The 24,767-nt window shown below is 38.1% G+C and overlaps 1 protein-coding gene across 4 annotated transcripts in view; it reads left to right on the top strand.

Moving 5' to 3' along the window:
* The window catches only part of LOC123778139 (ankyrin repeat domain-containing protein 26-like), a 48,750-nt gene extending 24,434 nt beyond the window's left edge, over nucleotides 1-24,316 (top strand). Inside the window, exons 7-10 of one of the 4 annotated variants that reach the window (XM_087857607.1) lie at nucleotides 1,680-1,792; nucleotides 8,881-8,914; nucleotides 21,318-21,608; nucleotides 24,177-24,288. In XM_087857607.1, coding sequence (XP_087713733.1) covers nucleotides 1,680-1,792; nucleotides 8,881-8,914; nucleotides 21,318-21,608; nucleotides 24,177-24,182 — 444 coding nt within the window. In that variant the 3' untranslated portion in view covers nucleotides 24,183-24,288. The other 3 variants (XM_087857606.1, XM_087857608.1, XM_087857605.1) reach the window with 3 other exon arrangements.
* Nucleotides 24,317-24,767: the final 451 nt, after the last annotated feature.

Genomic DNA, 24,767 nt, shown 5'->3' with positions numbered 1-24,767 from the left:
ACTTAAGCTTCCAAACAAAATAGTCAAGTATGTTTCTGAAAAGAACTCCAGAAGACTTCCCTAAGATCAAATCTCTACGGAATAGGAAATTATTCAAAAGAAAACAAAGGTGAAAAGTTGATAATCTGACCCTTGTGAAAAACCTTTGCATCATAAAAGAAAAGCAAGACAAAGTATGGTGGTCAGCATCCTAAGGGTAAGGGTGCCCCCTGAGATGATAAAATAACAATATACTTGAAGTAATACCAAAAAGAGTCAACATAAACTGTAGAAGATTAGCTGTCTAGGGGCACCTGGTGGCTCAGTCAGTTAAGCTCCTGCTTTCAGCTCAGACCATGAGCTCAGGGTCTTGGGATTGAGCCCTGCACCGGGCTCCCTGCTCCCTCTCCCTCTGCTCCTTCCCCCATTCATGCACTCTCTCTCTATTTCAAATAAATAATTTTTTTAAAAAACTAGCTGATGTAGTCCACATCAGGTAACGGTTTTTGAGTGTGTGGTTTTGAATATTGTCTGTGAGGAACTAGAAGGAAGATCAAAAGGACAAATGACCTCAGTACAGGGGTCAAGGCTGGAAATGTAGATTAGAGAATCCGGTTTTGAAGCCTTGAGATTTAAACAACTTGGAGAGGATTTGAAGAGAGGAAGAGCAAGGGTCAGGGACTAAATGTTAGCGGTTGCTGTCATTTAGAAATAAAATGGGATTAGAAGAGAGGGGAGGGTGTGGTCATTGTTTTCAGGGGCTGCTGAGAAGTAAAGTGGATAAGGACTTTAAAAAAAAGATCCTTGATGACCCTCAAAATTTTTTAGTGGAATTCCAGGATGGAAGCTCAGATTTTAGTGAAAAGAAGAAAAGTGATGAAAAGTTGAATCTGTGGATGAAAGGACACATTAAATAAAGAATGTTCAAGGCCAGCGAAAGGGGAGAAGCAGGATGATAGTAAAAGCTGCAGGAGTTAAGCAAAAGTTTTTCTATAATATCGAGAAGACTTAAACTTTATTTAAAGAGAAAAGTAGTTAATAGAAAAGAAATTGAAATTTTGCAGAGAATGCTTGAAATGCTTGCAGAGAATGAGAGTATCTCATCCTAAAGTCAGATGATCATCAAAACTGTAATGGGGACTGCATAGGAATTTTTCAGAGGTTATCTTAGAAAGGTGTGATCTCACAGAACGCAGAGTATCTTAAGCTATGGATGAAAATGCTTCTAGGGCATCGTTAGAAAGTAAAATGTAAGTATAGCCACTTTTAAAATGTTTTCATTAACACTTAGTATTAATATGGGTAAGAACCTCTGTATTTCACAAGTAAATTTTGGCAATTTAAATTCTAGAAAAAATAATGATGACAGTGTAAAATCAGTTTAAGCTGTTTGAAGAAAGTTCCTTACATTTGAAATTTGTTTTTATTGGCATCAGGTTTGTAAAACTACATTAGATAAAATTTAAAATTATAAATTTCAAACTACATTATATACATTTAAAATTAAATTTAATTATAAACCGTTTATATAATGATAAAACATAAAATTATAAATTTTAATTTATAAAATTTATAAAATGTAGTTTATGAAACTGTCTATACATGTCTTAGTCATGAATTCATGAGAAATAATATTTTATGAAAGAAGAATGAGTATCTAGATTTTTAAAAATAATTTTCTTTAAAATTTTTTTTCAAAGTGTGATGATGAAAGGGGAGAGATGAAGAAATTTATTGAGTTAAAACAACCTCTGGAATATTGTTTGGATCAAGAAATGAAGAAAAGTGGTCAATTAGAAAAAGAGATTACTAGGTAAGACTAATATTTCAGATCATTTTAACCATTAATTAATTGATTTAACTATCATTTTACTTTATTAAAACCTAAATACAAATTCTTGCCAAAATATTATGCTTACACTTTAATTAGATTCCTTAAATAGTAACAATAGTTCCCTTAACAATAGCAACTGCACTTTTCATCGTCCACCTTGAATAGTTTCTGCAAGATATCTTTGTTCTTTGGTAATCTTTCCTTTTAATAGTGTTCTTCCCTTCAAACCAATATTTTAGTATCTAAAAACCTCTCTGTGTCATTGTTTAATCACCTCAAAAGTTATCTTGGTTTGGCTTCTATATTCTTATTTTGTATTATTGTTTAATTTAAATTCAATTCATCAACCTATGGTGTATTATTAGTTTCAGAGGAAGAGTTCAGGGATTCATCAGTTTATATAACACCCTGTCCTGATTACATCAGGTGCCCTCCTTCATGTCCATCATCCAGTTACCCTATCCTCCCACCCTCCTCCCCTCCAGCAACCCTCCGTTTGTTTCCTATGATTGAGAGTTTCTTATGATATTTCTCCTGCTCCGATTTCATCTGCTTTTATTTTTTCCTCCCTTCCCTTAGGCTCCTCTGTTTTGTTTCTTAAATTCTACATACCGTGAACTCAAATGATAATTCTCTTTCTGATTGAATTATTTCGCTTAGCATAATACCCTCTAGTACCATCCACGTCACGGCAAATGGTACGATTTCATTTTTTTGATGGCTGAGTAACATTCCATTGTGTGTGTGTATGTATATATACATATACATTCATATATATACATATACATTCATATATATACATATACATTCATATATATACATATACACACACACACACACATCACATCTTTATCTGTTCATCTGTCGTTGGACATCTGGCCTTTTTCCATAGTTTGGCTATTGTGGACATTGCTGCTATAAACATTGGGGTGCAGATGCCCCTTCGGATTGCTACATTTGTATCTTTGGGGTAAATCCTTAGTAGTGCAATTGCTGGGTCGTTGGGTAGCTCTGTTTTCAACTTTTTGAGAAACCTCCATACTGTTTTCCAGAGTGGCCGTACCAGCTTGCATTCCCACCAACAGTGTAAGAGGGTTCCCTTCCTCTGCATCCCTGCCAACATCTGTCATTTCTTGACTTGTTCATTTTAGCATTTTGACTGGTGTGAAGTGATATCTCCTGGTGGTCTTGATTTGTATTCATTTCCCTGATGCCGAGTGATGATGAGCATTTTTCATGTGTCTGTTGGCCATTTATATGTCTTCTTTGGAGAAATGTGTGTTCACGTCTTCCACCCATTTCTTGCCTGGATTATTTGTTTTTTGGGTGTTGAGTTTGATAAGTTCTTTATAGATTTTGGATACTAGCCCTCTAACTGATATGTCATTTGCAAATATCGTCTCCCATTCTGTGGTTGTCTTTTGGTGTTGGCGACTGCTTCCGTTGCTGTGCAAAAGCTTTTTATCTTGATGAAGTCTTTGTTTCCCTTGCCTTTGGAGACATGTCTAGCAAGAAGTTGCTGCGGCTGAGGTCACAGAGGTGGCTGCCTATGTTCTCCTCTAGGATTTTGATGGGTTCCTGTCTCCCAGTTAGGTCTTCCATCCAGTTTGAGTCTATTTTTGTGTATGGTGTAAGAAAATGGTCCCGTTTCATTCTTCTGCATGTGGCTGTCCAATTTTCCCAACACCATTTGTTGAAGAGACTGTCTTTTTTCCACTGGCTGTTCTTTCCTGCTTTGTCAAAGATTAGTTGACCATAGAGTTGAGGGTCCATTTCTGGGGTCTCTATTGTGTTTCATTGGCCAAAGAAACAGAATGTTTTTGTGCCAGTACCATACTGTCTTGATGATTACAGCTTTGTCACAGAGCTTGAAATCCGGAATTGTGATGCCACGAGCTTTGGTTTTCTTTTTCAACATTCCTTTGGCTATGCAGGTTCTTTTCTGGTTCCATACAAATTTTAGGATTATTTGCTCCAGCTCTGTGAAAAAAGTTGATGGTATCTTGATAGGGATTGGATTGAAGGTATAGACTGCTCTAGGTAACATAGCATTTTAACAATATTTGTTCTTCTAGTCCATGAGCGTGGAATGTTTTTCCATTTCTTTGTGGTTTCTTCAGTTTCTCTCATGAGTGTTCTAGAGTTTTCAGAGTACAGAGCCTTTGCCTCTTTGGTTAGGTTTATTTCTTTTTTTTTTTAGTGTTTTTTTTATTATGTTAGTCACCATACAGTACATCCCCAGTTTCCGATGTAAAGTTTGATGATTCATTAGTTGCGTATAACACCCAGTGCACCATGCGATACGTTATTTCTGATTTCTAATCTTACGGTTTTTGGTGCAATTGTAAATGGGTTTGACTCCTTAATTTCTCTTTCTTCTGTCTCATCATTAATCTATAGAAATGCAACTGATGTCTGTGCACTGATTTTTCTATCCTGCCAGTTTGCTGAATTCCTGTATGAGTTCTAACAAGTTTGGGGTGGAGTCTTTGGGTTTTCCACATAGAGTATTACGTCGTCTGCGAAGAGTGCGAGTTTGACTTCTTTGCGGATTCGGATGCCTTTTGTTTCTTTTTGTTATCTGATTGCTGAGGCTAGGACTTCTAGTACTATGCTGAACAACAGTGGTGAGAGTGGACATCCCTGCCATGCTCCTGACCTTAGGGGAAAAGCCCTCGTTTTTTCCCCATGGAGAATGATATTCCCTGTGGGCTTTTTGAAGATGGCTTTTATGATATTGAGGTTCTGTTCTCTCTATCCCTGCACCGTGAAGAGTTTTAATCAAGAAAGGATGCTGAACTTTGTCAGTTGCTTTTTCTGTGTCTATCGAGAGGACCATGTGGTCCTTGTCCTTTCTTTCCTTAAAGTAGCATATCACATTGATTGATTTGTGGATGTTGAACCATCCTTGCAGCCCAGGAATAAATCCCACTTGGTTGTGGTGAATAATCCTTTTAATGTACTGATGGATCCTGTTGGGTAGTATCTTGGTGAGAGTTTTTGCATCCGTGTTCATCAGGAATATTGGTCTGTAATTCTCCTTTTTGGTGGGGTGTTTGTGTGGTTTTGGGATCAAGGTAATGCTGGCGTCATAGGAAGAGTTTGGAAGTTTTCCTCCCATTTCTATATTTTTGAAACTGCTTCAGAAGAATAGGTATTAATTCCTCTTTAAATGTTTGGTAGAACTCCCGAAGGAAGCCATCGGCCTTGGAGTTTTATTTGTTGGGAGATTTTTGATAACTGCTTCATTTTTCCTTGCTGGTTACGGGTCTGTCCAGGTTTTCTGTTTCTTCCCGTTTCAGTTTTGGTAGTTTATACGTCTCTAGGAATGCATCCATTTCTTCCAGATTACCTAGTTTGTTGGCCTATATTCGTTCCTACTATGTTCCTTAAAATTGTTTGTATTTCCTTGGTGTTGGTTGTGATCTCTCCTCTTTCATTCGTGATTTTATTTATTTGGATCCTTTCTCTCTTCTTTTTGGTAAGTCTGGCCAGGGGTTTATCGATCTTACTAATTCTTAACCAGCTCCCAGTTTCGTTGCTGTGTTCTACTGCTCTTTTGGTTTCAGTTTCATTGATTTCTGATCTGGTCGTTATTAATTCTCTTCTGCTGCATTTAGGCTTTAATTGCTGTTCTTTCTCCAGCTCCTTTAGGTGTAAGATTAGGTTGTGTATTTAGGACCTTTCTTGTTTCCTGAGAAACACCTGCATTGCTCTGTGCTTCCCTCTGAGGACCGCTTGTGCTGCATCCCATGGGTTTTGAACAGTTGTGTTTTCATTTTCCTTTGTTTCCATGAATTCTTTTCATTCTTCTTTAATTTCCTGGTTGACCCATTCATTCTTTAGTAGGATGCTCTTGAACCTCCATGTATTTGTGTCCTTCCAATTTTTTTCTTCTGACTGAGTTCAAGTTTTAAAGCATTGTGTTCTGAAAATATGCATGGCATAATCTCCATCTTTTTGCTCTGGTTGAGTCCTGATTTGTGACCCAGTGTGTGATCTACTCTGGAGAATGTTCCATGTGCACCTGAGAAGAATGTGTATCCTGTGGCTTTAGGATGAAATGCTCTGAATATATCCGTGAAGTCCATCTGGTCCAGTGTGTCATTCAAAGCCCTTGTTCTTTGTTATCTTTTGCTTAGGTGATCTATCCATTGCAGCGGGTGGGGCGTTAAAGTCCCCTACCTACTATTATTGTATCATCATTGATGTGTTTATTTAATTTTGTTATTAATTGGTTTATATAATAGGTTGCTCCCATGTTAGGGGCATAAATATTTACAATTGTTAGATCTTCTTGTTGGATAGACCCTTTAATTATGATAGTGTCCTTCCTCATCTCTTATTACAGTCTTTGGTTTAAAATCTAATTTGTCTGACATAAGGATTGCTACCCCAGCTTTCTTTTGATGTCCATTAGCATGATAAATGGTTTTGCACTTCCTCACTTTCAATCGGGAGGTGCCTTGGGTCTAAAACAAGTCTCTTGCAGAGAGCATATCAATGGGCCTTGCTTTTTTATCCAATCTGATACCCTGTGTCTATTGATTGGGGCTTTTGACCCATTTACATTCAGGGTCACTGTTGAAAGATATGAATTTAGTGCCATTGTATTATCTGTAATGTCACTGTTTCTGTATATTGTCTCTGTTCCTTTCTGGTCCTTGTTACTTTGTGGCTCTCACTTGGCTTCAAGGATCCCCTTTAATATTTCTTGCAGGGCTGGTTTAGTGCTCACAAATTTTCTAGGTTCTGTTTGTCCTGGAAACTCTGTATCTCTCCTTCTATTTTGAATGACAGCCTTGCTGGATGAAGTATTCTTGCCTGCATATTTTTACCATTTAGCACATTGAATATATCATGCCAGTCCTTTCTGGCCTGCCAGCTCTGTGTGGACAGGCCTGCCCACCAGCCTTATGTTTTCACCCTTGTCGGTTAAGGACCTCTTGTCCCGAGCTGCTTTCAGGATTTTCTCTTTGTCTCTGAAATTTGCAAGCTTCACTACTGTATGTCAAGGTGTTGACCTACTTTTATTGATGTTGGAGGGGATTCTCTGTGCCTCCTGGATTTAAATACCTGTTTCCTTCCCATTTTAAGGAAGTTCTCTGCTATAATTTCTCAAATACAGCTTCTGCCACCCCCCCTTTCCTCTCCTACTGGGATCCCAATTATTCTAATATTGTTTTGCTTTATGGTATCATTTATCTCTCAAATTCTCCCCTCGTGATCCAGTAGTTTATCTCTCTTCTTTCTCAGCTTCTTTATTCTCCCTCATTTTGTCTTCTGTATCACTATTTCTCCTTTCTGCCTTCTTTATTCTAGCAGTTAGTACCTCCATTTTTTATTGCATCTCATTAACATCGTTTTTGATATTGACTTGATTAGATTTTAGTTCATTTCTCCAGAAAGTAATTCTTTAGTGTCTTCTATGCTCTTTTCAAGCCCCGCTAGTATCTTTATACTTGTTATTCTGAACTCTAGTTCCGACATCTTATAGCCAAAATAATTAGGTCCTTGGCAGTCATTACTGTCTCTTGTTCTCTTATTTGAGGTGAGTTTTTCCATCTTGTCATTCTGTCCAGAGAAAAATGGATGAATGAGAGAACAAAATACTAAAATGGCAACCAGAACTCCAGAAAAATACACACTAAACAAATCAGAAGAGACCCAAAACCCAAAAGAAAGAAAATTAAAATTAAGAAAACAAAAAATATAATCAGAGAGGTGAACAGAACAGAATAATACACTGGATCCCGTGTTTATTTTGGTCTGTTTGTTAGAAAACTACATCCCAAAATTGTAAAGAAAGAAAAACTTTTATATATAAAAATAAAATTAAATATAATGAAACGATAGCATGTAGCTGTAAAAATGAAAATTAACAAAGACTTGCAGAAAGTGGTCGCTTTTTTTTTTCTTTTTTTGATTATTAACATATAAAGTATTACTTGTTTCGGGGTACAGGTCTGTGATTCATCAGTGTTAGATAATACACAGTGCTCACCACAACACATTCCCTCCCCAAAGGTGGTCACTTTTCTATTTGTAGAATTGCAGCCATTATTTTCTTAGATCTCTGGTTGATTTCACAAGTGTTCAGAATGGTTTGATAAGCTATCTAGTGAGTTCTGGACCAGATAAAACTAAGCAATCCTACTCCTCTGCCATCTTTTCTGGTTCAACTGGCTTATAGTTTCTTTCTGCATTTTTAAATTATAAAATATACATAGAAAAATATATGTCTGACTCAAAGAAGAATAAAATGAGCAGTCGTGTTTTTACCACTAAGATAAAAAAAAAAAAAAAAGTCTTTGCAGTGTCTCTGTAGCTCCCACAGGGCTTCCTTTCTGTTTATTTGCTGAGTGCTTAAGTTTGTTCTCTGGTTTTCATCAATACTTTTCTTTCATTTAACTCTCTTTCTCTGCATTGTTTTGTATCCCTATCGCTTTGCTAACAGTGTCCTAGCCAAGACATGTAGATTTTTTTTTCTGAAACAGTCTCATAGACCATCACACATTATCTCTTTGCTGATTTCCTTTCTTCTAAAGCTCTGTCTCTTCCTTCTCCCTCTCAAATCAGACTTTAAAGATTTTTCTTTCTTGTTTCTCCCTTTTGAATTATCTCCCTTGATGTGTTTTACATGTATTTTCTAGTTGGAGACTGTGGTTAGTAGGTACCAAAATGTATTTTTGTGTCTTTTTAAGACATTCATACATAAGTAGGCTTTTCTTCTTCACCTTAGATACTAGTCTCTGGTTTATAGTCACTGTTTAATAATAGATTATTATATTAATATACTGAAAATAGATATTAATAATAACATATATAAGAACTCTTAATGTAGTTACAGTTTTAACTCTTTGACGGCCATATGTGTGATAAAAATTTTCTCCATATTTTTTACCTAAGATTATTATTTAGTATGTTCTCAAACAGTGTGAGATTGGGTCAATTGAGAGATCATAATTTATAGATTTGTTTATGTGATAGAACATAGTATCTATTTAAATAATTATTAAATATTTACTCTTAAAGAACCTGACTTACTCATTCTATCCCTTCTGCAGACTTAAGAAACTTTTAAGCATGACAAGAAGCGAGGTAAGTGAATATGAAAATGGAGAGCTTAGTTTCCATGGAGATTTAAAAAACAATTAAACTGAAATGGATACTCAGATTAATATGATAAAATTTTTAATTAATTTTGGGACTCTAAAATCATTTAATTTTGGCAAATAAGTCACTCAGTGCTTTGAGCAGTGAAATACAGATTTTCCTGTTAATTTTATATACTCGCTACATTTTTTTTTGTAACAGCTTTATTGAGATAAATGAACATAACATGCATATTCAAAGAGTACCATAGTCAATTTTAGAACATTTTGTCACCCTAGAAAGAAACCCTGTACCTTTTACCTGTCACCCTATGCTAGTTTCCCCTTCCCTACTCTTCTTAGCCCTAGGGAACCAGTACTCTACTCTCTGTTTCTATAGATTTGCCTATTTTGGACATTTCATATCAACGGAATCACACAATATGTGTTCCTTCGTGACTGCCTTCTTTCATTTAGCATAATGTTTTCAAGGTATACCTATTTTGTAGCATGTGTCAGTACTTTATTTCTGTTTATTGCTGAATAGTATCCCACTATGTGGACAGACCACATTTTATTTATTCCTTTATCAGTTGGTGGGCCTTTGGTTTGTTTTGCTTTTTGACTGTTGTTAATAATGCTGTTGTAGACACACATGTACAAGTTTGTATGTGAACATTTTCATTTCTCTTGGGTATATACTTATAAATGGAATTGCTGGGTCACATGGTTACTCTCTTTAACCTTTTTTTTTTTTTAACATTTAAGGAACTGCCACACTTTTCCAACGTGGCTGCACCATTTTACATTTTCATCAGCAGTGTTTGAGGGTTCTCATTTTTCCTGACTTTTGCCAATGTTTGTCATTATCTGTTGTTTTTATTATAGCCATCCTGGTGGGTGTGCTGTGTCATCTTATGGGTTTTTTTGTTTGTTTGTTTCAAGTTTCTATTTAAATTCTAGTTAATTAACATATTGGTTTCAGAAGTAGAATTTAGTGATTCATCACTTATATACAACACCCAGTGCTCATCACAACAAGTGCCCTCCTAATACCCATCATTCATCTAGCCCACCCCCAACCCACCTCCCTCCACTACGGCAAGACTTAGTTTTTTCTCTGTAGTTAAGAGTCTTTTATGGTTTGCCTCCCTTTCTCTTCTTTTTTTCACCCTTCTGCTGTGTTCATCTGTTTTGTTTCTTAAATTTCACATATGAGGCAAATCATATGGTACTTATTTTTCTCTGACTGACTTGTTTAGCTTAGCATAATACACTTGATGAGTTCCATCGATCTTGTGGTTTTGATTTGTATTTTTCTTAAAACTAATGATGTTGAGGGGCGCCTGGGTGGCTCAGTAGGTTAAGCGTCTGCCTTCCGCTCAGGTCATGCTCCCAGGGTTCTGGGATCACGAGCATCACGTCGATCTCTGTGCTCAGCAGGGAGCCTACTTCTCCCTCTCCCTCTGCACCTCCCCTTGCTTGTGCGTGTGCACTCTCTCTCTGTCAAATAAACAAATAAAATCTTAAAAAAAAAACCCCAAACTAATGATGTTAAGCATCTCATCTGTTTATGTGGTTATTATCCATTTTTTTTTATTTTTAAAGATTTTATTTATTTATTCGACAGAGATAGAGACAGCCAGCGAGAGAGGGAACACAAGCAGGGGGAGTGGGAAAGGAAGAAGCAGCCTCATAGCGGAGGAGCCTGATGTGGGGCTCGATCCCACAACGCCAGGATCACGCCCTGAGCCGAAGGCAGACGCTTAACTGCTGTGCCACCCAGGCGCCCCAGTTATTATCCATTTTTATATCTTCCTTAAAGAACAAATCAGTCCTTTTGCCCATTTATTTATTGGATTGTCTTTTCATTATTGTTAGAGTTACTTATATATCCTAAATACAAATCCCTTATCAGATATAGGATTTTCAAATATTTTCTCTTATTCAGTAGCTTGCCTTTGCACTTTCTTGGTGGTGATATTTGAAGCAAAGAAGTTTTTAATTTGGATGAAATATACTTAATCTGCTTTTGTCTTTTGGTGTCCTATCAAAGAAACTGTTGCCAAATCCAGTCACAAATGATACACTTATGTTTTTTTCCTAAGAGTTTTATAATTTTAGCTCTTATATTTTGAGTTAATTTTGTATATATGCTGTGAGGTAGAGGTGTAACTTTATTACTTTGCATGTGCATATCCATTTGTCTCAGTAGCTTTTGTTAAAAAGACTTATTCTTATTCCATTTAATTGTCTGACACCCTTGTTGAAAATCAGTTCACCATAATGTGACAGTTTATTTTTAGATTGTCAATTCTAATACACTGATCTATCTGTTTATCCTTATGTCACTCCTCAATCAAATTTTATGAGAATTCTTCCCTGCTCGTCTTGCAAATTACCACTCACTTATGTAATAATAAAAAGTCAGTGTAGTAGAACTTAACTTTACTCCTGTAGAAATTTTTTGCTTCTCGAGGAAGACTTTTACCAGTTTATGCCTTGCTGACTCCATGATATGATGTGAAGTTAGGCTCAAAAAGGTAGAGTCCTGTTTCTTTTCTCCATTCATATCTTAAGTCTCTCACTCAGTGCTTCCCACGTCCATTTCCATCAAATCTTGGTTGTAGGATCTGCTGTCTACTCTTTACTTCATTATGTTTTATTAACTTGTGATAAAGCATAGACTCATCCATAAATTTCACCATCTAGGAAGGAAAAGATGAACTGTGGGCCGTCGGCTTTCCTGTGTTCAAATCTTGCTAATCCTTCATCTTGCAACTCACAGATACTTTTTCACTTGGTTCTTGTGTATAACACTGGTGCTGATCCTGTTCTTGGCACAGATCCTACATTCTCAGAAAACACAGTTGTCTGTATCCATCTTCTTGGACTTTAAATAGAAAGATAAGGTATTGTAATAGCTCAATACATAATTAATGGAATAAGCATTTCATTATATTATTTCAAGAATACAGCTGTAAAATATCCGGTAGTGTTTAACTGAGTTATCAGAGACAAATGGATTAGCAATTTGAATTCCAAAAACATTTCAAAGCCAGTTTGTATGATATGGGGAAGCATTGTGGTACAACATAAAGATGAGATGGTCTTACTTACCTCCCCACACAAATAAGCTTGGAGTAAGAGAAAGGATTCCATAATGTTCTCTTTATTTCCTCACTGATGAAAGTAGAATGAAGATTGAGTATTCGATTGATTAAAAAATACTCAAGGCTGCCTATTTCTTTTAGAATTTCAGTTAATGGAGATCAGGTAAAAGGTCCAATTTTGGTTTAAACTATTTCTGGTTTCTCAGCTGTTCTACTTCAAATCATACTCTCTCTCTGCTTGCCAGTCTTTCTTCTCCCCTAACTTGAGGGGAAATTCTATAGAGGCATTCCTGCCTAGTCGTAGTAATTTGTAATTGAAGGGACTCCTAGAAAAATGTCTTAAGAGAAAGGAAGATGGTGGCAGAGTACGAGGAGCCTAGGTTCACCTCCTACCTAAAGACTGACAGAACAAACTCTACAACTAAGGAGAGAGAAGAGACCGCATCGGAGAAGGTAGGAAGCACAGAGATGTGGTTTAGGAGAGAAACAGATCCTGGCTGCTGCAGAGGGGAGGGAGTCGTGGTCATGGAGAAAGCAGGAGAAAGGAGTACATGGGAATGCACAAAGAGAACGTTTCCCCATAGGCACTGGCTTGGAAAATGAGAGGGGCTGAATTTCACAAGTGCTTACAACTAGGGGGGCTTAAAGCCTGGAGTTCTAAAGGTCATTGAGCTTGGCTGGGCTAGAGCCTATAGGGCACTGTGCTACTCTTGGAGAGGAGGCAGGCAAACAACCCGGGAGCATGCAGCATGGAAACAGCAATCTGAACAATGCCTGGGGCATACAGTGGGGAGATTACTTGCTCTTTTCAGAGCACATCCCTGCGAGGCGGTGTTCATGGAGACACCTCTCTGGGAGCAAAGGAACCAGCTGGCGCCATTTCCCTCCACTGGCCCTCAGCACAAACAGAGAGCCACCTGTGGGGAGCAGTGTAGCTCTGACACTGGCTGCCTAGTTTGCTTGCACCAGCAACATCCCCTTGCACTCCAGTGGAGCTGCCTGCTCAGTCATTCTTGCCTCAGTTCCAGCACAGCAGGCCTTACCTCCAGAAGACCAGCACAAGCCCCTGCCCACACCATGTCTCCTGACCAGATTTGGGAGGGCCTCAGTTCCATTGGAGGGGGTGACAGATCTTATTTCACAAGCACACCAGAGCACACCTAGTTAAAAGTTGCTACATTGAGGCCAGGTACCAAACACTGCCAACAGCAGGTAGGGAGATCCTCTACCGATAACTGGCCTGAAGGATAGAGCAGCCAGAACACAATAGCAGAGTCCATGTAGCACACACTGGAGACACTCCCCTAAGTGCCAGACCCTGGGCACTACATGGCGTCTTTTTCATAAGTCCGTTACTTTCAGGAGCAGGTGACATAACTGGCTTTTCTAACACAGAGAAGCTGGTAGAGACTTAGACAAAATGAGAAAACAGAGAAATTAATCTCAAATGAAAGAACAGCATAAGGCCACGGGGCCAGAGATTTAAGTGAGACAGTTATAAATATCATGCCTGATGGAGGATTTAAAGCAGTGATCATAAGGATACTCACTGGACTTGAGAAAAGAATGGAAGACATCAGTGAGACCCTCACAACAGAGATAAAAGAGTTAAAAAAGAATCAGAGATGCAGAGTGCAATCGGTGAGATGAGAAACACACCTGATGCAATGGACAGCAGGCTGGAGGAAGAGGAACAGATTATGACCTAGAGGACAAATTAATGGAAAGCACTGAAGCTGAAGAAGGGAGAGAAAGAAGAATTATGCCAAATGAGACTAGACCTTGGGGGCTCAGTGACTCCATCAAATGTAATAACATTCATGTTATAGGAATCCCAGTAGAAGAAGAGAGAGAAAAAGGGTAAGAAAATTTATTTCAACAAATAATAGCAGAAAACTTCCCTAATCTGCAGAAGGCAACAGACATCAAGATCCAGGAGGCAGAGAAAAGTCCCATCGAAATCAACAAAAGCAGGCCAACACCAAGACATATTGTAATTAAATTTGCAGTGTATACTGATGAAGATAACATCTTAAAAGCAGGAAAACAAGGCAGTAACTTCCAGGTTAAGCCCCTTAAGGCTAGCAGGAATTTTTTCAACAGAAACTTTGCAAGCCAGAAGGGAGTGGCATGATATATTCAACGTGGTGAACGGAAAAAATCTGTAGCCATGAAGACTCTATCCAGCAAGCCTATGACTCAGAATAGAAGGAGAGAGAGAGTTTCCCAGACACAAACTAAAGGAGTTTGTGACCACTAAACTAACCCTGCAAGAAATATTAATGGGGACTCTTTGAGTGGAAAGAAGAGACCAAAAGTGACAGTATCAAGGCAGGACACAAACAAGTAGCAAAAATGAACATTTATGTAAAACCTAAGGAACACAGGAAAAAAGGATATAAAATATAATACCTTATCTAAAGCATAGGGAGAAGAAAAGAATGGGTTCAAACTTAAATGAGCAGCAACTTAATATAAGACTGCTATATGCAGAAGAGGTTATATACAAATTATATATCAAAAACCACTAATAGGGGTGCCTGGGTGGCTTAGACAGTTAAGCATCTGACTCTTCGGGGCGCCTGGGTGGCACAGCGGTTAAGCGTCTGCCTTCGGCTCAGGGCGTGATCCCGGCGTTCTGGGATCGAGCCCCACATCAGGCTCTTCTGCTATGAGCCTGCTTCTTCCTCTCCCACTCCCCCTGCTTGTGTTCCCTCTCTTGCTGGCTGTCTCTGTCTCTGTCGAATAAATAAATAAATAAATAAAAAATCTTTAAAAAAAAAAAAGGAAGAAAGAAAATTTGAAGACTGATAACCAGCAAAGAAATTGAATCGTAATAAAAAAACTCCAAAAAAAAAAAAAAAAAACCAAGTCCAGGACCGGATGGCTTCAGAGGCAAATTCTACCAAGCATTTCAAGGAAGAGTTAGTACCTATTCTTCTCAAACTGTTCCAAAAAACAGAAAAGGAAGAAAAACTTCCAAATGCATTCTATGAGGCCAGTATTACCCTGATACCAAAACCAGATAAAGACACTGCAAAGAGAACTATAGGCCACTATCTCTTATGAACATAGATGCAAAAATCCTCAACAAAATACTAGCACACTGAATTTTTTATTTTATTTTATTTTTTATGACTATGTTCGTCACCATACAGTACATCTTTAGCTATTGATATAGTGTTCCCTGATTCATTGTTTGCGTATAATACCCAGTACTGCATGCGATATGTGCCCTTCTTAATACCCTTCACCAGGCTAGCCCATCCCCTCATCCCCCTCCTCCCTAAAGCCCTCAGTTTGTTTCCCGTAGTCCATAGTCTCTCATCGTTCATCTCCCTCACTGCTATCCCCCCCTTTCATTTTTCCCTTCCTTCTCCTACCGATTTCCCTGCTATTCCTTATGTTCCACAAATGAGTGAAACCATGTGATAATTGTCTTTCTCTGCTTATTTCACTCAGCATAATCTCCTCCAGTCCCATCCATGTTGATGCAAATGTTGGGTGATCATTCTTTCTGATGGCTGAGTAATAGTCCATTGTATATATGGACTACATCTTCTTTATCCATTCATCTGTTGGAGGGCATCTTGGCTCCTTCCACAGTTTGGCTCTTGTGGACATTGCTGCTATGAACATTTGGGTGCATATGGCCCTTCTTTTCACTACATCTGTTATCTTTGGGGGAAATACCTAATAGTGCAGTTGTCAGGTCGTAGGGTAGCTATTTTTAACATCTTCAGGAACCTCCATACTGCAAAACCATAGTCTTTAAAACATTGTTGATCTGTTTATGTCAGTCAGATTTTTAAAAGTTGTATTACAATGGAGCTTTAATTTGCATTTTCATTAATTAATACAGAGTGAAATTAAATATCTTTTCCTATATTAAAAGAAAAAGACTTCCTGTAGTCATTAATCACACCTGTATCTTTGGTCGTAAATACCCATTAGTGCAATTGCTGGGTTGTAGGGTAGCTCTGTTTTTAACTTTTTGAGCAAACTGAATTTAACAATACATTAAAAAAATAATCACCATGATCAAATGGGATTTATGCCTGGGTTGCAGTGGTGGTTCAACATCTGCAAATCAATCAATGTGATACACCACATTAATAAAAGAAAGAAGAAGGATCATCTGATCATTTCAATAGATGTAGAAAAAGCATTTGACGAAGTACAGCATCCATTCATGATGAAAACCCTCAACAAAGTAGGTTTAGAAGGAACGTACCTCAACATAATAAAGGTCATATATAAAGAATGCACAGGTAATGTCATCCTAAGTGGGGGAAAATGGAGAGAAAAACTGATTAGATCTTGCTTCTAGTTATGTGCTGCTTCTCATTAGCACTGTTTGTCATTAATAAATTAATCTTAACATTTATTACTTTCCACTTTAATGGAGACCAATTCTTCTATATATGTATCTTATTCACTCTTTTAATCGCCCATTTTTCTCTTTGTCTTTTTTGTCTTTTCTTAACAAACTCCCCAAAGTTTAGTGGCTTAAAGAAATAACATTTATTTTGTTCACAAATCTACTGTTAGGAAAAGTGTGGCCAGGACAGCTTGTTTCTGTTCCCCTGGCTTCAGGTGGGGCAGCTGAAAGGTTTGAGGCTGGAACTGTTTGAAGAGTTGTTCACTCATGTCTGGTGGTGTTGATCCTGGGTGTTGCCTAGGACTATAGTTAGGGCAGGCAGCTGAAGCACTTATTACACTGGCACAACGAGACTCTCTTTGTGGCCTGAGCCACCTCACAAGATGCGGGGCTAAATTCCAGCAAGCAGCCTAACATACAGAGCAAGGCAGAAGCTCTATGGCCTTTTGTAACCTAGCCTTGGAATATACACACAGCATGACATTTACCGTATTCGGTTTGTGAGGAGAAAGTCACTAAGGTTGACCCATGGTCTTTATTTTTTTTAATGGAATGAATATTTAAAAACCTATGGACACATTTAAAAATCAGTGTAATTTACCCACCAGCCACAATTTTTTGTATTCCTCCCACATAAAAAATACACTCACCTCCTCCCAATACCTCCCACAAATCTCAGTTATCATGGCATCAGGTTCAGGCTTGAGTCCAAGATCTTACCATCTTAATCAGTTGCAGCAGGGATAAGGTGTCTAAAGTATAGTCCCTTGAGTACATGTCCTCTCAATGTGAAGACTTGGAAATTAAAGAGACCGTTCTCTACCACTCAAAATGCAACATTCTGGAAACCTGCTAAGGACTCTCCCATTCAGAATGAAGATGGGAAGCATACTAGTCCATAGCAGTTTTCAAATACAGCCTGAAGCGTGCTCAGTTCTTCAGTTAGGACTTAGTCCTAACCATGGGAATGCTTCTCCATGGCTCTTTGCTTTCCTCTTTGAGCTCTCAGTTCTGTCCTTTTCATAAGGAATGACCTGTGTTTGTAGCTGTTTTTTAGCCTGCTTCTTCCTGGTGGGACTTCTAAGACCCAAAGGCCTATTTTCAGTTTGTACTATCTTGGTCTCTTTTAGTCCAAGCTCGCAAGCAGTGTTTTGGTACTATAATTCTCTTCAGTTTTTGAGTTTTCTGTGAATATTAATGATTTTCATGCCATTAGAAAAGCCATTCTCCCGGATCTTTTTGAGATAAGCTTTTCACCTCAGGTTTCCTGTGAAGCTCTTACTTGACAGTGCCTTTAAAATTCTCATACTCTGAAGATCCTTAAAGAAATTCGAGGCACACCTTACATCCTTCCAAGTTGTTAATAAAGGGTTTTATAGTCTTGGCTTCATCCATAGGCCATGTTTTCCTGGATTTGCTCTTAACCCAGAAGCCATTTCTTTATTTTAGCATTGTTTGACAATTCAGCATGTAGAGAGGCTGTAAATGAGGAGCAGCTACTTGAACCCAGTAAGTCCTGGTTGCTTCGTATCGAATAGTCTTTCTGTAGCTTATCTCTCCTATCATTTTTACTTTCAAGTGTTTGTGGCACGAGTTCCTTTCCCTGTAGTGTCATTTTCTTCACTTGTCTAGAAACCTTTGCTGTAAGCCTCTTTAAGGGCTGTCAGGTTTCCACTAGCAGTCTCTTGGAAGCCCTTTTGGTTCTCAATCTTCTCTACGTCCTTTCAGGTTCCACTTCCTGGTTCAAAGGAGGTTTTGTTTTAGTTTAGTTTAGTTGTTTTTTTTTTAATGGCAGCACCCCATTTTTGATATCAGTATCTGTACCAATTATTTATTGCTGCAAAATAAACCATCTCAAAACCCAGTGGCTCAAAACAACATTTATCTTGTTCACAAATCTTTAGACAAGGCTGAATAAGGCCAACTCATTTCTTCTTCATTTGGCATCACCTGGGATGACTGGAAGCTGGGAACTAGAATCATCTAAAACCTTGTTCATGCACATGTTTGGCTGTTGAGGCTGGCTTTTGGCTAGGATGGTAGCTGGGGCAGTCTCAGCTAGAATATCTACATGAAGACTCAGTGGGTGGCCTGGGCTTTCCCACAACAGCTAGATTCTAAGGGTGAGCTTCCCTAGAAAAAGAAAGTGAGATGGAGGCTATATCACATTTTCTAACCTAGCCTTCAAAATCACATAGCAGACCCTATGACCCAGCAATTGCACTACTGGGTATTTACCCCAAAGATACAGATGTAGTGAAGAGAAGGGCCATATGCACCCCAGTGTTCCTAGCAGCATTGTCCACAATAGCTAAACTGTGGAAGGAGCCGAGATGTCCATCAACAGACGAATGATAAAGAAGATGTGGTCCATATATACAATAGACTATTAGTCAGCCATCAGAAAGGATGAATACCCAACATTTGCATCAACATGGATGGGACTGAAGGAGATTATGCTGAGTGAAATAAGTCAAGTAGAGAAAGACACTTATCGTATGGTTTTCACTCATTTGTGGAACATAAGGAATAGCAGGGAGATCGGTAGGAGAAGGAAGGGACAAATGAAGGGGGGTAAACAGGGGGAAATGAACCATGAGAGACTATAGACAAACTGAGGGTTTGGGGGGGGAAATGGGCCAGCCCGGTGATGGGTATTAAGGAGGGCACGTATTGCATGGAGCACCGGGTGTATACTCAAACAATGAATCATGGAACACTATATCAAAAACTAATGATGTGTGGTCACTAACATATCATAATAAAAAAAAATCATGAAAAAATGAACCATGAGAGACTATAGACAAACTGAGGGTTTGGGGGGGGAGAAGGAAGGGGCAAATGAAGGGGGGTAAACAGGGGGAAATGAACCATGAGAGACTATAGACAAACTGAGGGTTTGGGGGGGGAAATGGGCCAGCCCAGTGATGGGTATTAAGGAGGGCACGTATTGCATGGAGCACCGGGTGTATACTCAAACAATGAATCATGGAACACTATATCAAAAACTAATGATGTGTGGTCACTAACATATCATAATAAAAAAAAAATCATGAAAAAAATGAACCATGAGAGACTATAGACAAACTGAGGGTTTGGGGGGGGAAATGGGCCAGCCCGGTGATGGGTATTAAGGAGGGCACGTATTGCATGGAGCACCGGGTGTATACTCAAACAATGAATCATGGAACACTATATCAAAAACTAATGATGTGTGGTCACTAACATATCATAATAAAAAAAAATCATATAGCAGCCTGCCGTATTCTATTCACTAGAAACCAGTTGCTAAGGCAAGCACATATTAAGGGGAGGGATTGTCATAGGAGAAGTGTCAAGGAATTTATAAAACCACCACATCCACTCACCTTGTCTTACCAATCATATCTAAAGGAAAGAAGTTCTTCCCAACTCAGCATCACTGAAACTCCAGCAAGTTTTTTGGTTGTTTTTGTTGCTTAGTATGTTCTCTTATTTTGTGGGAAGTAACAAAGGATTGTAGCACTGTTGAATTAAGGTTTTTTGTTTTTTGTGTTCTTTATGGTCCAAAAATATATGGATCATCTCACTAAATTTTTTTACCTAGAGATGTGATTTCTTAAACCCTGCGAATCATTTCTCCTCAGACTGCAATTCAGATTAGCATAAAACATTTGTAATTTAGAAAAAGCCTTTGGGGGCACCTGGGTGGCTCAGTCGTTAAGCATCTGCCTTCCAGTCAGGGTGTGATCCCAGCGTTCAGGGATTGAGCCCCGCATCAGACTCCCTGCTCTGCTGGGAGCCTGCTTCTTCCTCTCCCACTCACCCTGCTTGTGTTCCCTCTCTCGCTGTCTGTCTCTCTCCCTGTCATTCAATAAATAAAATCTTAGAAAAGAAAAGAAGAGAAAAGAAAAGAAAAGAAAAAAGAAAGGGGCGCCTGGGTGGCACAGTGGTTAAGCGTCTGCCTTCGGCTCAGGGCGTGATCCTGGCGTTATGGGATCAAGCCCCACATCAGGCTCCTCTGCTATGAGCCTGCTTCTTCCTCTCCCACTGCCCCTGCTTGTGTTACCTCTCTCACTGGCTTTCTCTATCTCTGTCAAATAAATAAATAAAATCTTTAAAAAAAAAGAAAAGAAAAGAAAAAGGCTTATGGTATTAGAGTCAGTATTTATAGATTCATTAATTAGAGTTTTATTTTCAAAGTCTTATTTTGATAAGCATTTATTGGCTCAGACCTACATAAGTCAATATGATATTCCTAAAACTTCTTTAAGAATTATGGAGTACCAGGGCACGTGGGTGTCTCAGTCAGTTAAGTGTCTGCCTTTGGCTTGGGTCGTGATCCTGGCATGCTGGGACTAATGTACTGTGGCACGCCAGGATCCCTGCTCAGTGAGGAGGCTGCTTCTCCCTCCCCTTGCTCTTGTGCTCTCACTCTCTCTCCCTCTCAAATACATAAATAAAATCTTTTAAAAAAATTATGAAGTGTTAAGGTGAGGGGGAAGGGTCAAGCGACTTTGTACTAAGACGTGACTTACAGTTATTTTATGGAGGAAAGATCTGAAACAATCATAGAGAAATAAAAGTATAAAATCAAGTACAAATGGGTGGCAAAGAGAATGATAGCAGACATCTCTTTTAGTAACTCCTAGTGGTTTTAATTTTGTTCCTGATTTCCTGAGTTATTCAAGGTTCCACATTCCAAGACTCTGCTACAGTATAGATAACATTTTGTTGAAAATGAGTTTAATTTAAAATTTGAGCACCTGGCTGGCTCAGTCAGTAGAGCATGTGACTCTTGACCTTGGGGTTGTGAGTTTGAGCCCCATGTTGGGTGTAGAGACTTAAAAATAAAATCTTCAAAAAAATTTTTGGTCATAGTTTTGCATTAGACTGTTTTCACTCTACTTCCAAACTGTATTATTTTATTTATTCAGGTTGATGATCTTACAGCAAAACTAGAAACTGCGTCTTCAAAATGTCTACAACTGGATGAAAAAAACCAGGTTCTCTCTCAGAAGTTATTATCTATGAAGGAACTACAGAAAAAATGTGAAAAACTAGAGAAGAATAAAAAGAAGTTGGAACAACAAGTAGTAAACCTGAAGAGTCATGCAGAAGTCAATATGGCAGAATACAGTAGACTAGAACAATATAAACGGGAACTGGACAAAAGGGCAAGGCTGGATATGGAGGAAAAATTAAGAGAAGTCAATCTGTTTTTACAGGTTAATTTATTGATCTGTAATATGCTTTAATTCATTTCACTGCAAATTACATTTTGGTTATATGCATTGTATAGTTTTCCTCTACTTCCTTTATAGCAATTTGGTAAATTTCTGGAAGCATTTGTTCCTTCCCTTTAAAAATTTCAGTTTTCATCATCATTCTCACTAAATTGGTCTTTCGGAATGATTCATAGTAGAGAATCATTTTATTTCTTAAGACCAGTTGGTATAAAACAAGACTGTTGAGAGGAAAAGAAAAAATTGTGCTCTAAAAATTTGAACTTTGGGGTGCCTGGTTGGTTGACCAGCTCAGGTCTTGGTCTCAGGCTCATGAAATCAAGCCCCTCATTGGGCTCCATGCTGGGCATGGAGCCTACTTAAAAACAAAATTGTACCATACTTGGGTTCTTTTTTTTTTTCTTTTAAGATCTTATTTGTTTGTTTGTTTGTTTAGAAAGCATGAGCAGGGGGGATGGACAGAGGGAGAAAGAGAATTTCAGACAGACTCCATGCTGAGTATGACACAAGGCTTTATCTCAGGACCCTGAGATCACGATCTGAGCAGAAACCAAGAGTCGGGCGCTCAACTGACTGACCCCACCAGGAGCCCCATGTACTTGGATTATTCTTAAGTTGTATTGTTCACTTTTTAAAATTTTTAAATGATTCTCTTATTCTTTGAATTATCATATTGAGTGAGTTCTAATATAAGAATGATTGAACTTTATCATTCAGATTTAATTCAGTTGACATTGATGATAAATGTTTTACACTTCAGCTTTTTTCACATTTAAAATTGCTCTCTGAATCATTGACTCAAAACTAAAGGAAAGAAATATACTATAATTACCCAGGTTATAACTGTTTTAAAACAATGTTTTTCATTTGCTTTAGGCACAAGTAGCGTCTTGAGAAAGCTTAGGACAGTTAAGAGACAGTAATAATGCTTTAATAAGTAGTCCGATGGAACTCAGAATGAAAGATCTGGAATTTGAACTATCCAAAATGAAAAGTTCTCAAGAACATTCTAATAAAGCAGAGTTGGAAAAGTACAAGTATTTGTACTTTGAAGAAGTAAAAGTTCGAACGTCATTGACAAATGAACTGAGCAGGTAATTTAAAACAGAATCATAGAAAATAGATGTAGCTTATTAATTTGCCTCTAAAGCATAATTTTTATGGAGCCAGGTTCATGAGATGAGTAATAAGTGAAAGTCAACTGGATAGTATAATTTTGGAAAATGATGTTTATAAATGAACTGTGAGATGTTAGGCCAAGACAGTTTGCATCGCTCCTCCTTTTTTAGTTTTACATGATTTTATTTTTTTTCCCCTCAATATTTTCAGTTAATCTGATCGCCTAGTGTTTAAGCTAATTGTTTGAAGCTTTATAATTTAGACAGACAGCATATTATTATAAAATTGTTTGTCAGAATTACCCTAAATAGAAATGAGTTTATTAATATTAGGGAGTTTATTTTTGGAAGATTACATCTTTAACCCAAAAGGTCAAGTACCAATACTGCACATCCTCACAGCTTGGTAGATTTAGTTTTTTGATTGTGATCTTTGGTATTCTTAACTAGAGGGTGCTTTGAAACAAACTATTCTTTATAGTTTTTCTACTTTACATAAGGGTATATACATACAGAAAGATTCACCTAGAGGTGAAAGGCAGTGTAATTCCCAAAGTGGCTAAAAATAGCACCATGGTAGACATGACAAGGAGGTGTGTGGAAGACAGAAAGGGCAGATTCCACCTCCAGTACCTTGGTAACTGTGTTATAACCTAATCGCATCTGGAGCTGTTTTAGTTCTTTCTGATCACGACTCTGCCATCTACTTCTCCCCTAGCAATTGTTGGTCTAAATTATTCCTCAGTTGCCAAATGCTCAATTTCTCTGAGGTAATGAGTGAAATGTACAAGAGTGGTGAAAGCAAATGCTTGAAAATGTCTTTGAGGGATGGCTTGTTTGTAGTTTTATTTTCTTTTAAAGATTTATGTATTTATTTGACAGAGAGCGAGTGAGTGAGCACAAGCAGGGGGAGCGGCAGGCAGAGAGTGAGGGAGAAGCAGGCTTCCCGCTGAGCAGGGAGCCTGACGTGGGGCTCGATCCCAGGACTCTGGGGTCATGACCTGAGCCGAAGGCAGATGGTTAACTGACTGAGCCCCCCAGCCCCCTGGGGTGGTTTATTTTTATATCCCTAAAGTGTTTACTAAATATAAGTATGTGTAATGGCTTCCTCAAGAGTCTCATAAGTACTGCCATTCTGGAGGGCAGCAATTATTACCTATTAAGCCGTGTATATCACTGATAGCCATTTCTCTCCCTCCTTATTTTGAATTACTTGTTAGTTAGGAGTCCCAAGAAATATATGTACTTATTTAGAACAATTTTAAACCTATAATATATATAGTAGGTCTTCTCTGTCACATTTTCAGTGTTAAAACACCATTTAAGGGCATGTTCTGTTTACTATTATGGAAACTTAAAAAAAATACAAGTCATTTAGGAGTGATTTGGGGAGAAATGAAATACTAAGCATTGTGTTTTGTAATCTTAACAGGACTAATGAGAGGCTGGCAGAGATCAGAACCAAACTTCTAGTGGAAAAACAGCAGAAAAGGAACTTCCTTCACACTGTTACTATGAGTCCTGTCTTGGAACTGCCTTACGTCAGAAATATCAGTAATAGATTACCTCTCGATAGATATGTTGCTCCAAGAGAGAATGTCATGATTCCACCCTCAAGCTCGTGTCCTTCAAATAATGGCATCGAGAGTTACTTATTGAAGGTTAGTTATATAGTCTTATCTTTTTTTCCTTGGGTTTCAGATTTCTGATATAATTTTTATTTTTAATTTGGTGAAATCCTGAGTTGTTTAACTGACTTATACACACTAGTAAAAGTCATAATTATTTGTGCTAATAAGGAAATGAGACAGAAAATTTGTGATTTTTTTTTGTTGTTGTTCCTGGAGCTCTTACTTTCAAGAGATAACTTTATTCAATAAATATAATTAAACTGACATATTTTATTATTGTTTTAAAGATTTTATTTATTTTAGAGAGAAAGTGCACAAGAGGGAGAGAGAGAGTGAGACTCTCAAGCAGACTCCCCGCTGAGCATGGAACCTTATGTAGGGCTCAGTCTCAC

Source organism: Ursus americanus, chromosome 31, assembly GCF_024610735.1.
Source record: "Ursus americanus isolate L20-20 chromosome 31, mUrsAme1.1.p, whole genome shotgun sequence".
Taxonomy (NCBI): Eukaryota; Metazoa; Chordata; class Mammalia; order Carnivora; family Ursidae; genus Ursus; species Ursus americanus.
The sequence above is the reverse complement of the archived record's forward strand: the minus strand, read 5'-3'. Positions and strand labels throughout refer to the sequence as shown.